At 37.5% G+C, this 16,036-nt stretch overlaps 1 protein-coding gene across 1 annotated transcript; it reads left to right on the top strand.

Annotated features, from left to right (window-relative positions):
• Window positions 1-14,616, top strand: nuak1a (NUAK family, SNF1-like kinase, 1a). Its single transcript, XM_019122416.2, has 7 exons — window positions 1-497; window positions 4,637-4,757; window positions 6,679-6,830; window positions 8,855-8,920; window positions 8,992-9,111; window positions 11,158-11,290; window positions 11,379-14,616. Exons 1-7 carry the CDS (start codon window positions 264-266, stop codon window positions 12,413-12,415), a joined length of 1,863 nt encoding a protein of 620 aa, XP_018977961.1. The 5' UTR covers window positions 1-263; the 3' UTR covers window positions 12,416-14,616.
• The last annotated feature ends 1,420 nt before the right edge of the window (window positions 14,617-16,036 follow it).

Below are 16,036 nucleotides of genomic sequence, written 5' to 3' on the forward strand. Positions count from 1 at the left end.
AAAGAGAAGGGGAGGAGGAACACGCGCCGGGGGTAGTGGGATGGACGGGTAAAGCATGGAGTCGCGCATATTTGAGCTGCCAGAAGCGAGAAGAGCACTTGACTGACGGGTCGCTCTTCTCAGACGACCCCCACGAATCCCAGACACCATTCATTAGATTAACTAACGACTGAACACCGAGTTGGGATATTTCTGACTTTCTGTAACGGCTGAGCGCCGATCTTAAGATTTGTCGAGCATCAGGACACATCGCTGAGGAAACCATGGAGACGGAATCATCCCAGTTAGCGAGTAACGGAGCGAATGAAAGTGAGCCTCTACCGGTGGACTATCCCGGAGGAGAGATGCCAGCCTCTCTTGGTGTACGGAGAGGCTCCAGCGTGAAGAAACATCACCACAAACACAACCTGAAGCACCGCTACGAGCTGCTCGAAACCCTCGGGAGAGGAACATATGGAAAAGTGAAGAAAGCCATAGAGAGGCACACCGGACGAGTGGTGAGTTGACCAACATGCAATGACCCCCCCAAAAATGCATTTTCAAAGCTCAAGAGATCTTATGAAGTTCTTAGATAGGTATCAAATGAGTAGCATGAACCAACCAGTTCATTTGATTTTGGAAGAATTAAATGAGTTTTACATCTCGTCAAATCTGATCTGAGTGAAGTTTTAAAAAATAAAGTGTTTTTTCTTTTCACAGTGATGCCACAGAGGAACCACTCTTACAAACAAAAATAACAAATTTCTAACATCACTCTTAGAAATAAAGGTTTCAAATGGGGATTTTCACAGTGATGCCACAGAGGAACCATTTTTGCCTCCCCAAAGAACTTTTTTCTTATTGTGAAGAACATGTTAATAATCTCACTATAAAGAACCTTTTGTGGAATGGAATGGTTCCATGGATGTTAAAAGTTCTTTGTGGAACCATCAGTGTCATTAAAGAACCTTTATTTCTAAGAGTGATCATGGAGAAGCAGAAGACAAGAGAATGTTTCTCATTGTCCTACTGAATTGAACAGAGATTTTAAAGAGATCTTGCTTGTGATTATCCTTTCATATAGGAGATGTTGTGTGGGTTTCACTTGATATCAGTTCAACTAATTAAACATTCCTTTGAAAATTTGGTGAAAGTAAATGTGCCCTTAATGGCCATCATTACATGCCCGATTTCACAGGGCAAGTGCTGTCTTCCATCCCTCAGTAACAGGGGTCAGCTCATTTAGGTCATTTAGAAGTTGAGCAGGTCAAAGGTTTCAAAGCATGAGAAGTACGTTTATATCGCAAGTAAACAAAGCTCCATTACGTATCGCTTTGGCCTCGCCACCATTGCTAAGAAATGCATAACATCTGTAGAGCAGGATAAGTTGGAAAAACTAGGATAAACCACTTCTGTTTTGGAACTAGGTCAGTGCATTAATCCCGAGACAGATCTGCATCTTGAGTGGAGCAGATATGGATCTAGTGGGTCAGAGATGTGGGCGAAAAATGTGGCCTGATGTCAACAGCTGCTTGAGCGCAGGATGCTCTCAGAGTCACGTCCGGGACTTGGTAACCTAATAACTGAAACCACTTATGAGCATTTCCTCAGAATTAACACCGTCTGACTAAATTTAAACATTAGACAGTGTGGTTCTGTGGAGACCAACACAACGTGTTTTCAGTGTTGATGACCAAGGGTGCAGATAAACTCAAGTGTTTGTATGTTGATGACTTTGGCACCAGTAAAGAATGTATCATCATATGAATTTAAAAGCTTTCCCTGCCAACACATGTGAGTGAGCTTTAGTTATTTAAATGAGGGTTTAGTGATGGAAAAATGACAGGTAGACATTGTGGACTGGGGCAGATGATAAAGTAGCATGTACGAACTGAAAAAATTCTGGAGTCGCAGTGCACGCTCATTGTCTGAATGGACCGATGGCTGAATCTAGCTATGCATGACTCATGCTAATAGCAAAGGAAAGAAGTTGTAACTTTGTGGAATGAGTTAAACCAGAACATATATATTGACTGTTTGATTGTGCTTCTTTATAATCGTGTAGTCTTGGCTATTGCTCTTTAGCCGATCTCATATAGGCTATATTTTATACAGATAGACAGACATAAACACTTTATCTCAAGGAATAAACCAGAATTTTACCATATATAAAGGAATATTAGGAATATTCCAGGTTCAGCACAAATTTAGAAACAATACGTTTAAACAGTCACCAAATAAAAAAAGTTAGGTTAGGTCATGCATGGCATGAGATTGTTACAGTGGAAGTAAATGGAGCCAAAATTTAAACAATAAATAATTTTTACAAGCATATTGTTTACATTTTATGGCTATACTATTGAAACAGTATTTTAGTGTTTATGGATTGCTTTTCCTTTTTTTATAAGAAAACAAGGGTTGTGTTGAATGTTTTTTTTTTTTTTTTGAAAGGACACTGACATAGTATACATTATATATACTAATGTAAAGTTACGACATAGAAAGATGGAAAAGGCAGAGGATGTTGCAAAGAAACAACAAATGCAGTAACTGGCTTTCTTTTTTGCTCCTTCATTGTGTTAAATTTTCTATGACGCATTTTTCCAAAACTTTGTTCTGCACGAGTGCTCCGGTGAGTAAAGGTGCTCCCCTTTTCCCCCTTAAACAGCGGACAGGTAAAACAATACAGCTGTTGTGTGAGGCTCAGACAATGAGCTGGTCTATGTCTAGGAGACAATAAGAAGGCTTCAGTTTTAGCCAGGGGTTGGAAAAGAGCAAAGCCTACAGCCAGCTGGCAGAAGCATCAAACACAGGTTGGCTTAATGATCTGTAGCCACAGGCTAGGTAACAATACTGCTCAACCATGTGCGCTTCCATCAGCGAGGTCAAAAAATCACCTGCATGGCCGTCTGCTGCGATGCAGTTTTAATGAGTTTAAGCTTTCACTGTAATTAGGGTAAAGTTTGAGAGGATAAAACATTATATCACATTGAGGTCCTAAAGTGGCTCTTAACACTTGCACTTACACTCATTCTGGCTCTAACTTACAGCCTTTTTAAAACCATCCACCAGCCTAGTGACAAACACCAGACTGTAACCGGACAGATCATATCCCAAGTGGCATGTTAAATACATTTATCACAAGTGCTGCACTGTGAGTCTTACATAAGTCACTGATAAGGCTGTAACATGCAATGTATGCATTGTAGATGTCATCTGACAAGAAAACAATACCCCTAATACACCATTTTACCCCTAAAAGGTTTGGGTTGGCAGGGATGTGAACTGCACTGGGTGGACAGGAAGTCAGCTCTGTCAGCGCCACTTCCCCTTCACCGTGTTTTATGAGTCAGAGGAGGAACATGCTTCAAACTTCCTGCAACTTTAATCCCGCCTCATGAGTCATGACCACTCAGACTTGGCAAGGCAGAAATCTTCTCAGCATCCTCAAGCACACATATAAATGATAAGACTTTAAGATATTGAGTAAATTACATAAGCCACTAAAACTAAAATATTTATGCTTGAGATAACATTCCATTATTAAAAAAAATATGTAAAAATAAAAAAGAGGTTCTTTGAAAGCAGGCTTTTGAGCACTGACACATCTCTGTGATGAGCCTGTTTGGGAGCTGGTAAATGGGACGTTTAAAAATAAATCCTGTGGTGCGCCTTCTCCCAAAAAAAGCCATTCACCTTCACAGAAACCCATTTTCACTCAAGGTTAACATCTCTCTTCAGAACTTTGAAAAAGAAAAAGAAAAAAGTACTTAAAGTTTAATGCTTTCTATAGGGAATAAAATAATTTATATGCATCTTTTAAATTACTATATACATAGTTCATAATAATTAAAGCATATTATCAACATATTGCATTATTTTTTACATTGTTTTTATTGTATTTTATCACACTGTTTTAAAGATACTATGTTATTTTATTATAAAACAGACAGTATTGTAGTTTTTGTTAATATTTTAAATTCAATTTTATTTGAATTTTAGTAAATTTTTCTAATTTTGCAGTGTATTTTTGTCACTTTTTACATAGGTCTATACAGATTTTAGTTTATTTTAGTACTTCAAGTTAAACTAAATGAAATGATAAATGTTGCCATATAGCAACTGTCTGAAATAAAATAAGTTTAAGTTGTATTCTATTTTATTTTAATTAACGTAATGAAATTTTTTTGTGGTATTTTAGTTTTAGTTAACTGTCATAACCAAAGTCCATGGTTTAACCCGCTATATTAAACTGCTCTGTAGGTAAAAAAAACCCAAAAAAAAAAACCGAGTGCTACTACTAGATTTGTTAGTTCATCAAATTTGTGGGTCACCCGACCGCCTAAGACAGGAAGTCCTTTTCCTGTGAACTCCTTGATACCATAAAAGGGAGTAGGCTCTTCTGTTTCTATGATCTATGACCCCTGAGCCAGGATGCCACTGGAACACAAATATCATCAATCAGAGTTTTTTAACCTTTGACCCTCATCTTCATCAATACTGCTCAATCAGACTGAAAAACTGCTACTAAACCAGGAATCCATCAATATTTTCTAGTTTCTCCAATCAAAAGAATCATTAATAGTACTTTGCCTAAATGCTAACATGCTACAAATAGGATTCACATAGTTGATTCTACTTATTTGGTGGTTCTCAGGTGGCGATTAAATCCATCCGAAAGGAGAAGATTAAAGATGAACAAGACATGGTGCACATCCGCAGAGAGATCGAGATCATGTCTTCTCTCCGCCATCCACACATCATCTCTATATACGAAGGTAGGTCTTTTACATTTACATTTAGTCATTTAGCAGATGCCTTTATCTAAAGTGGCTTACAAATGAGGACAGTGGAAGCAATCAAAATCAACAAAAGAGCAATGATATACATGTGCTATAACAAGTCTTAATTACAGTAGCTTAACATAGTACACGTAGTAAGTTTTTTTTTTAATTATATAATAAATAAAAAGAAAACTGAAAGGAAGTGTGTTTTTTTTATACAACAATAATGTACATTATGTGGAAAATAATGTTTTTTAACCTTAAACCGCACACCAAATACACAACATAATGTTCTTTTTAGCAACGTCATATGACCTCTTTAAACATGAACATAGTCAACATGTATCCGTGTTTTGTTGCTGCATACAGTGTTTGCTGAGAAACAGATGCTGTTATGTATCTAGTATTCCTGGAAGACATACTGTGATAAACTCAGGATTCAGTGTTCGTGCTCAGGCACCTGTGGGTGGAGACGATAACTGCTGCAGAGATCATGATATCTGCCAAATCCAGGGAAATGGAGTGTGTCTTGTGTGTGTCTCTCACTGCTAGTCGTAAAACACTATCACTGGGACACCACAACTCCACTTAATGTATTCAGAAACCGAGCACACATCAAAAGTCTGTAAACCCCTTCAACTTTGATTCTCAACATGTGTAAACTCCACACCCTTTGCTGCCACGTGTGGTTTTTCTCAACATCCAATCATCTTTAGATCAGTTGCCCTCACGTTTTATTTATGCGATCTGACCGCACCCTACTAGCCCAAGGGTGTTGATCAGGCAACAACGTTGTTGGGGGTGTAAACTCTCTAATGGAGATGGAAGTCATTACAGTCCTGCAGCAATCAGCATGTTTGAAATGTCCCACACATGTAGCTTTGCCTCTCAGAACATAAATCAAAAACCCATCAAATTAGGCCCCGAATGCAGCGATACTCAAAACAAAGCTGCTTTATCTCCACACTGACAGAGGGAGACGCCAAGCCTGTGGAATCAAGCCGCGCTCTCAGCCAGGGGTCATTATTACTGACCCTGGATCAGTCTGAGAGTCGGTGCCAAAACGGAGAGCGCTCAGTCTCCTGTGTCTAATATGGATTAGCCGAGAGAGGTAATTACTCAGTGCTAGCTTCTAGCACTGGTTTGGATGTCTTCAACGTGAACTTAACTGGTTTTCGAAGGTTATTCCAACAAGCTTGGTTAGTCCTAGACAGTCAACAGGTGTCCAGATACACATGCTGTTGAGAGTGACACCAAGAGAGTCAAAGGAAACCCACATTTCTTGTCTATTTGGTCTACTGACCATCACTGTGACAACCAGCCTCTGGGCAGTAAACAATGAAGGGTCACTATAGAGATGCTCCTGCTGTATCAGCAGAAGGTGGAGGAGGATCTGAACGGAGCAACAGCTTCACTCCCCTGCAAAATAAAAACAAAGATTTGCTGAGATCCCATTATTTCCATCAAGATTTGCAAGATAAACACTTCTCTGATTGGCTTATTAATCTAAGAGCTGCTACTAAGAATACTGTGTTGTGCAAAACATGTACCTTTTCTTAGAATGGGAATGTTTACGCCACCATCCAAGATCACGTACACCAAATCTTGCTTCCTCTCTGCACTTAACACCTGTTAACAGTTGTGGTCTCGCTTGCAAAGACAGCTCCTAATCACCATGACCCTGACTAAAGCCAGACTCGCTGGCAATTTTGACTCCTACATACTGGCAACGGTCCAATGAAAGCTCAAGCCAAACTGTTAACAGTCAATGACAGAGAGATTTAGCTAGAGAGCCGGATATAATTGAAATATGCTGTTTTCATTTCCATGCGCCGTCGCTTTAACACGCAAATGCCTATAATGCAATGATGTTGCGTAATCTAATTGACCGCTGTTGTATTTGCTTCTATTACAGTGTTCGAGAATAAGGATAAGATTGTGATCGTGATGGAATATGCCAGTAAGGGCGAGCTGTACGATTACATCAGCGAGCGCCGAAGGCTCAGTGAAAGGGAGACCAGACACTTCTTCAGACAGATTGTCTCTGCTGTTCATTACTGCCACAAGGTGAGGGTGGAGCTGGTGAAGCTGTGCGGTGAGATAAATTAAAAACTAATTTGCTGACCTTCATGTCATTCTAAACCTGTTTGACCTTTTCTACTGGGGAAACACAAAAGAAGATATTCTGAAAATTGAGGGTTTTTTGGTCCATACGATTAAAGGTGTTATTTTGGACCCCATTGACTTACATTATGGAGACAAAAACAGTTAAAACATTCTTCGTGTGTGTGTGTGTGTGTGTGTGTTCCATTAAAAAAAAAGTTATAAAGTTCATACAGGTTTAAAATAACATGAGGGTGAGTAAATGATGGTAGAAGTGTCATTTGTGGTTGGACTATTATATTCATATAGAAGATATGTTGACAGAGAGCAAACTGAAGTGCATATGCAAAATATATGATCTTTCAAACTACAGTAGGTGAAAAACTGAAGACAAAGGTTTTCAAGAAATAATAAAACAACTAGTTTCAGCCGTGGATAATCAGATGCTACTGTACATTTAATGTGTTTGATCAAAAATTTTAGTTGATTTTTTTTTACTTCAATTATTATTTAAAAAATGTGTCCTTTATACTTTTATGTAATAAATGTTTGGTTAAAAAAAAAAAAAAAAAAAAAAAAAAAAGCCAGTTTGCTGGTATAATTTGGTCTAAGCTGGTTTTTTGGGTGGTTTTAGAGGAATCAAGCTGCTAAACATTAGCTTGGCCAATATTGTAAAGATAGGCTCTATTCCTTTTCTTGCCTTTAACCTCATGCATTTAAGGGGCTTTTGCCTTTAACCATGTTTACAATTAAATTATAGCACAGCGTCTCTTACCTTAAAGCCTCTCAAACTAAACAACTGACATCTGTGATCTGTGCAATGTTCGCATGCAGCCGTGCACAAGCTCTCTATAGAGAAAATAAAATGATTAACTGCATGAAGGAGGACTTGACATGATATGAGAAGGATAAACTAAACTTCCAAGAACATCTCGATGCGAAAGTTTGTGGAGCCAGAGAGCAGCTGTGTTCTTTTGTCCTGGTGCCAAACCCCTCCTCATCTCCCATTTTTCCCACTTTCCGAATGTGATATACTTCAAATTGACCTTTCACATTGATCCAGCACATATTTCTTCATTGTTTTCCCTTTTATTTCACATTTTAGAACATATTTTTCTAGTTTTATTAAGATTAAGGGTAGGATTAAAGCAGAATATCCCGTTCCTAGATCAGTACAAAGGGTCAGTCGGTACCCGGGGCCGTGTCAGCTGGAAAATGAAACGCCTTGGGGGAATTCAGCCTGGGCTTGGCCTTTGTTTCTATACAGCTGGGCTAATGATGTCATCAAATCAGCTGGGGGATTCCAAGGAGGTCGTCCCGGATACACAGATACACAGATCAGGCCTTTTGACAATGGACGAAGGGAAATGTCACTTTTCCCTTCCATAAAATATTGCTGTATTTAAAGAATAAAAGTGTATTTATTGTTCATTACAGTGTTTTGTAGGACATCAGATACGTAACCCTGGACCACAAAACCAGTCTTAAGTCATACGGGTATATTTGTAACAACAGCCATCAATACATTGTATGGGTCAAAATTTTAGATTTTTCTTTTATGCCAAAAATCACTAGGATATTAAGTAAAGATCATGTTCCATGAAGATATTTTGTAAATTTACCTACCATTAATTTATCAAAACGTAATTTTTGATTAGTAATATGCATTGCTAAGGACTTCATTTGGACAACTTTAAAGGCGATTTTCTCAATATTTCGATTTTTTTTCCACCCTCAGATTCCAGATTTTCAAATAGTTGTATCTCGGCCAAATATTGTGCTATTCTAACAAACCATGCATCAATGGAAAGCTTATTTGTTCAACTTTCAGAGGATGTATACATATCAGTTTTAAAAAAATGACACTTATGACTGGTTTTGTGGTCTATGGTCACATATGACAAAACTAGGTGGCAGCATAAAAAAGTGATGTTCCTATGATGCCTATAAGTTGATCTAAAAACTATGGTTTTGATGATGTCTTACAGAACGGAGTAGTACACCGAGATCTCAAGCTGGAAAACATACTCCTGGATGACAATGGTAACATTAAGGTAAGTCCTGATTTTCCTCAATTATTTTATTACTCAATATCAGCCTGTTCTGACTTGTTTTTTTCTTCCAGATTGCAGATTTTGGTTTGTCCAACCTCTACCATAAGGACAAGCTTCTTCAAACGTTCTGCGGCAGCCCGCTGTACGCCTCCCCTGAGATTGTGAACGGACGACCGTATAGAGGCCCGGAGGTACATTATGAACCAATATTCTTCAGTTATGCAACCCTACATTGCCATTTAAGAGGCCTTCATTTCTCCCCTTTAGAAAATGTGGGCTAGGAAACACAATCACATATTTCCTGTCTCAAAATGATAAGAGAGAACAAAACGCAGATAACAAAAAGAAAGAGAAAGCGTTTCCACTCATATCTGAGGGAGGTGAGACCACCCCTCATTCCACATCCAAACCCAGTCACTCCCCGCAGGAATCGCTTAACAGGCCAAGTCAGTCAGCGTGCCCAACATCCTCCATAATCCAATGAGAAACAAAGACTTTGCCAAAAAGAATGAGGACTAATCTCAAAGCTATTTTCAGGATATCAAGCATTCTTATAGACCCTTCATGGTTGCTAATACTTAATGGCCAAACACTAAGCCTGTCTGGAACAAAGAAATATATCAAAATTCCCATAGTTTTTGCAGTTTATATTGTACGATGACACATGCAAGACTCTAAAAGCCTCTGTGCATTCAATCATACACACTCACAATGATCCCCCTGGTCCCTCAATCATCCTTACATAACTGGAGACCATGGGAAAGGCAGCGTTCATCTTCTTGCTGGTCAGAGATCAGTGGATTGGGGCCAACAATCACAGAGCTCTTCACATCTACTCAGGGTCAGACAGGTCTGGAGTTCGGGGAGTGGACATTTCCTGCGCTGTAATCAGCCATTGTTTCCCCTCGATACCTCCTCATTCCTGACCTGCACCCTTGGCTAATCAGCAGAGGTGCAGCAGGGTCAGACGAGGTCGGCACGAGAAATGGTTAAATAACGAGCAGGAATTATGATGGCTGTTACTGCGCAGATATATGTGAGATTACCTATTGTTCTCATACATTAGGTGTACAATGACAGCTTGATTAAATGTTCATAAATATAGGTGGAGTTGACTTTGTGGCCCAAGCAGGAAAATAAAATAACACAACCTTTTAATCTATTGCTAAATGACGACAAGTGTTTACCGGCACATGTTCAACTAGTACAAAGGTTAGCCAGTCTGTGAAGTTGTTAAGTATGTGAAAAAATTTTATGTGAAAAAAGATCATCATGTTGATAATTTAACTGTTTTAAATAAAAGTTACTGTTGATGAAAAATTACTAAAAAGATAAATGGTATATGTTTTTGAAAAATGTTTTGTACAAATGTAAATATATAAATATAATAAATCTATGTATAATATAATAATTTATTTCATTATGTATTTTATAATTGTAGTACATTTAGTAAATTGTTAGTACATTATGAATATTATGAATCATTTAAATTAATAATGCATTAAACGTTTACATAAATGTAATGTTGTATAAAATATAGTGCTGTCATACGATTAATCGCGATTGATCGCATCCAAAATAAAAGTTTTTATTTACATAATATATGTGTGTGTGAGGTGTATATTTATTATGTATATATAAATACACACACATGCATGTATATATTATAAGAAAAATATGTTAAGTTTATTCATTTAAAATATTTATCTGTAATATCAATTATATGAATATAAATATATACATGGAAATATTTTCAAAATATATACTGTATGTGTGTGTATTTATATATACATAAATATACACCGTATACACATATTTTGGATGCAATTGATCACGATTAATCGTTTGATAGCACTAATAAAATATAATATATATATTTTGCAATTATATATTTTAAATATAAAAATGTATATACATTTATACCTTCATTTTTAATATATTACAAATATTTATAATATAATATTTTGTTTTGTGTAATTTCACGTAACTCAAACTAACGTAGTACTTTAAAACTATCAAAGTTTGACTAAAACTCGCAAATTAATCAATATTATTAAATTTAAAGGATATTTTCATTCATATACAAAAACATTATGACTAAAACAAAAAGCCCTGTAAGAATTAACACTGGTGTTTATTTATTTAAATGCAAATTTCATTTTAAATGTTCCATAAACCATTTTCCAAAACTGTATCTCCCAGTGGACCAATTTATCAGTGTGGTAATGTTTTGACAGGTTGACAGTTGGGCGCTGGGCGTATTACTATACACTCTTGTGTACGGAACAATGCCCTTCGATGGAGGAGACCACCAAAGACTCATTCGCCAGATCAGCAACGGAGAATACAGAGAACCACCACAGTCATCAGGTATGTCTCTTCTCACTAGACATTTCTAAGCCATCTAAGCCCAAATCTCAGTTACCTGACCGAGTTCAAATGTCTCCATCTCATTCAGACGCTCGTGGTTTGATCCGCTGGATGTTGATGGTTAATCCAGATCGCAGGGCTACAGTTGAGGACATTGCAAATCACTGGTGGGTGAACTGGGGCTGGAAGACCAGCGTGTGTGACTGCCAAACGCAAAGGGAGAACAGCTCACCCATGCTGGCACGCTTCATTGACTGGCAGAACCGCACCGAGGTCCGTCCAGGCAAAGTTCAACGCCCAGAGCCTGGTAACACTAACAATGGCACTAATACAGCCTTGACTCCAGCCCGGCGTCTTAGAAAGTCAATGAAGGAGAACGATGTTGGGATGTGGGGTGTTGCAGAGGAGAAGCCAGGCCTCAAGAGACCAAAGAGCATCCTGAAGACTCGGGCGACCAGTGGAGACCAGCGGTCCCAGAGTCTATGTGAAGTAGAGCTCAGACGGTCCATTTGCTACCAAGACGTCGAGTCCGGCTCGAGTCCAGAGCGAGAAGACACCCTGGGTGGCTCGCCAGCCAAAATGGTGTCCATGTTACCCAAGAAAGGCATTCTGAAAAACAATCAGCAGCGCGAGTCTGGGTATTACTCCTCGCCGGAACGCAGCGAATCCTCTGAACTGTTAGGGGGCGCTACTGTGCAGCCTCCGAATAGCTCACCACCCAAACGGACTGTCGGGAGGAAAGGTATACTGAAGCGTAATGGGAAATATTCCACACACAGTGCTGTGGGGGTCCATGGAGAGGCCCAGGCAGACTCAAATGGCCCGCGGAGCCAGAGCAGACCCTCCAGCATCTTGTACGAGGAGACGGGTCTTTCCAGCATGGGGTTGGACTGGCCACCCGCCTCTCCGAAACCCAACATCCGGGGCTCGCAGTCGGCCGAAGACTTGCTGCAGATGGCTGGGTTCAGGGGCCTTCAGACCGTGGCACCCCTTCCCGGTGGAAAGGGCGTCCGCAGCCCTCCTGGTTCCCCTGGAGACAATGGGAGCTTCTCCTTGCTGGGCGATCTGGATGATGTTACCCAGGTGTACCAGAAAGCACTGGAGATCAGCAGCCAGCTAGGCTAAACTCGGACAAAAAGGCGGAGAGACTGGAAGAGTGAATGATTCCCAGCTTGTCCTTCTCATCACAGTGCTGCTGGGTAAATGTTTACAGGTCGAGAAGCGGGACATTTCAAATCTCCATTCACCAACTCGCGTTGATGAGCATTTTCTCATGATATTCTCGTTTTAGACTCGACAGTCGAGGGAGAACAACGGAAGCACTTTAAAGCGGCTGTTCTCCGAGTTGCAGCACGTAATGACAGCTGGAATTGTGTTTAAGTTACTGTATTTATCTGTCATTCATGGTTTGAACATTTTGAAAACACCAAGGCAGTTTCATAGTTTATGGGAGAACGTTTTCATCGATACAGTTCATGCATTATGAGAAGATAAAGGCCATTTGAACATCTGTATAATAAATTCTCATTGTATAATACCAGCAATTTCAGTGAAGCACACGCACAGCAGTACATCAGTAATGCTAAGACTTAAAGGCAAGGAATGTTTTCGAGAATTTGAATAGACTTTTATACAAAAAATTATTATACAAAAAATAAGAGCATTTTGTCTTTATTAGGCTATCTTTTGCAAACTGTTTTGACTACACTTACAGAAAAGTACCAAAAGGTACAACAGTACCACCATGTTTTTTTTTTTAACATGTATCATGGTACTACCATGGTATTGTTGGGAAAAAATGCTAATTTATTATTATTATTTAAAAAAATATATATATATCAGTTAACTTTGGCAGCCCTAAAATACTTCAAATAATGACTACCATTAAACTAAAAAAAGAAAACTAAACAAATGTGAAAATTTAAAATACAATGCAATTCCAAGTTCTAATAACTCTGCATTGGAGTATAATGTTAATTTCAGCATGTACTATGGTATATATCAAAGTGCGGTGATATTACCTTCACTGTACCATGGTACTTTTTTGGTAAGGGAAGTAATAAGATGTTATAAAGGGTACCAAAAAAACACTGAGAGGATTTTCATGATCCCAGAGCTCATTTTAACCTGTTGTGACAGAGACAGAACCATGCAAATGTTGACATATCTCTGAGATCTGCTAGAGAGCAACTAGTGCAACAGGAAAGCACAGGAAAGGTCAAAGGGCAAAGGTTTTATCAGTGTTATGATACCGTACATTCTCTCTCACACAGACACGCACACACAATGCTAGTGCACACGGGCAATTATATGAGCTCCGTGAAGCATGAAAGTGTAGAAAGACAAGCTTTGACCTACGGTGTAATTCTGGTTCAGAAATGACCTGCGTTTCAACAGCACATGGCTTTAAAGACAGGAAAGAGATGCCAAACTATTCTTTTCACAAGGTAGAGTGTTAAAAGACACATATTCTTAAGGCAGTAGATTATGAAAACAAAGATTAAGATTAAAAAGGTTTCACTTCATCAAAAGGTCACGTCTCGAGCTAAAATTGTCAGGAAGTGGTATATATTGTGCATGTGCAATTGTTTTATTGTTCAACATACAATGGCATGTCAAGATAAAATGAAGATACTATGCCATTTTTTCTGTTACATTCTGTTCATTTTCGGTTGTTCCTCTAGTTTAATTTCCTAAATTGCTAGCACAGGCTTTCAAAACATTGGTTGCATGAGGCATTTTTACTGTGGGTTAAGCGTGAACTATAATAGTCTAGCTTTAAACTTTAAGTATGTGCTCAATATTCAAATCTGCGTTAAGATATACATTGCAAGGCATTTCTGTCAAACTAAGCATTAATGTGGCAGTTTTATATGAAGTACAGTGTAACCATTTAAATATATATATATATAAGAAATTAACTGGAAAAAGAATGTTTATCCTATAGGATATCTGTTATAGTTCATTGAGAAAACTTGACTGGATATACTACATATTTAAATTGTGTTATTTAATGCGTCTTGTATTATATTCTGTACGTTGCCATGGCTATTTGTTACTTTGTAATATTTTTTTTTTAAAACTGACTTACGATTGTCTTGATTTGTGCCTTCATTGACATAAGATTGTCCAGATAATGTTAAAATTATTCTCAGTTTAAATAATTTGCAGTATTGTGTAAGTGTTTTTAAATAGGCATCCATGGAAAAGAAGTTTGTCTGTATGGTTTGTTATGAGCACAGTTAGGTGGTGTTTTAAACCTTGTGCTGTTTGTGCTCAGTGCAAAACATTGTCACTTCTTTTAATAAATGTCTCGATCTAAATAAGACGTGTGTGTGTCTCCACTCATTCCATTGAATGTAGAACACTCGTAAACTCATAAAAGTTTAAAGCCTCTCACTCAGCAAACCAGCTGTTCCAGGATAGGATCAGTGCTATAAATAAATTAAGTAATTAAATAAATAAATAAATAGGCGTGTGTGTTATAATACATACATGCATACATGCATACACACACATTTTTATATATATATATATATATATATATATATATATATATATATATATATAAAATATATAAAAAATTGCTGGTCTCAATGGCTGCGTGTTGTTGTATTGCAGGGTTCTGACCATGTCGTATCAGGCCACATACGGGTTTTTTTTTTGTTTTTGTTTTTTTGTTCCTCAGCCCACATGATCATAGTGCAATGCAAGCGCATATTTCACATAGTAATGCATTTACTTCTCATGTGACTTTTTACAAAACAGCCTCATCCCTCATACGTCAGTGTAAAAATAATTGTAGCATGAATAGCTAATGCCAACTTTTACTATGCTTTACAATAGACATTATTCTTAATAGAATTCTGTCACACACATGCATTTCATATAAATATACACTAGTATTTGAAATGTTGGCATCAAAAATACAATAGTAAAAGCAATATTGTGAAATAATACTACAAATTAAAATACAGGTTTTCTACCTTAATATACATCTTTAAAATGTAATTTTGTTGGCAAAGCTGAATTTTCAGAAGCATTACTCCAGTCTTCAGTGGCACATGTTTCTTCAGAAATTATTCTAATATGCTGATTTGCTGTTTAACATTGTTGTGGAAACCGGGACACAAATAATATAGTTTTTTAATAGTGTAAAAAGGTATTTTAAAAATAGATAATATAAATGACACATACTGTAGAATGAATTAAGAGAACATTTATTTTCATATTATATCCAAAACTACACTACTACCTAAAAATATTTACAAAAAAATAAACATACAATAAAAAAATAAAATACAATAAAATAAAATACACAAATATAAATCACATATAGAAGAAATAAAGGAAAAATGCTAACATTATATACGTGTGTGTGTGTGTGTGTGTGTGTGTGTGTGTGTGTGTGTGTGTGTGTGTGTGGTGTGGTGTGTGTGTGTGTGTGTGTGTGTGTGTGTGTGTGTGTGTGTGTGTGTGTATATATATATATATATATATATATATATATATATATATATATACACACACACACATAATTTTTTTTTTATATATATATATATTTTCACAAAGAACAACTATAAAAATGAACTCTTTTCCAAAACAACCAAAAAAAAATTTCAGCTGATGGTTTGCAGGGGATTTGAAAGTGGAAAAGCAAGCACAAGACTGTATTTAAAAGCATGGGCTAGACTAGGCTGAAGACTGGGCTGTCTCTTCATATGGCAGGAAAAATAATCAACAACC

This window comes from Cyprinus carpio, chromosome B4 (genome assembly GCF_018340385.1).
Source record: "Cyprinus carpio isolate SPL01 chromosome B4, ASM1834038v1, whole genome shotgun sequence".
Taxonomy (NCBI): domain Eukaryota; kingdom Metazoa; phylum Chordata; class Actinopteri; order Cypriniformes; family Cyprinidae; genus Cyprinus; species Cyprinus carpio.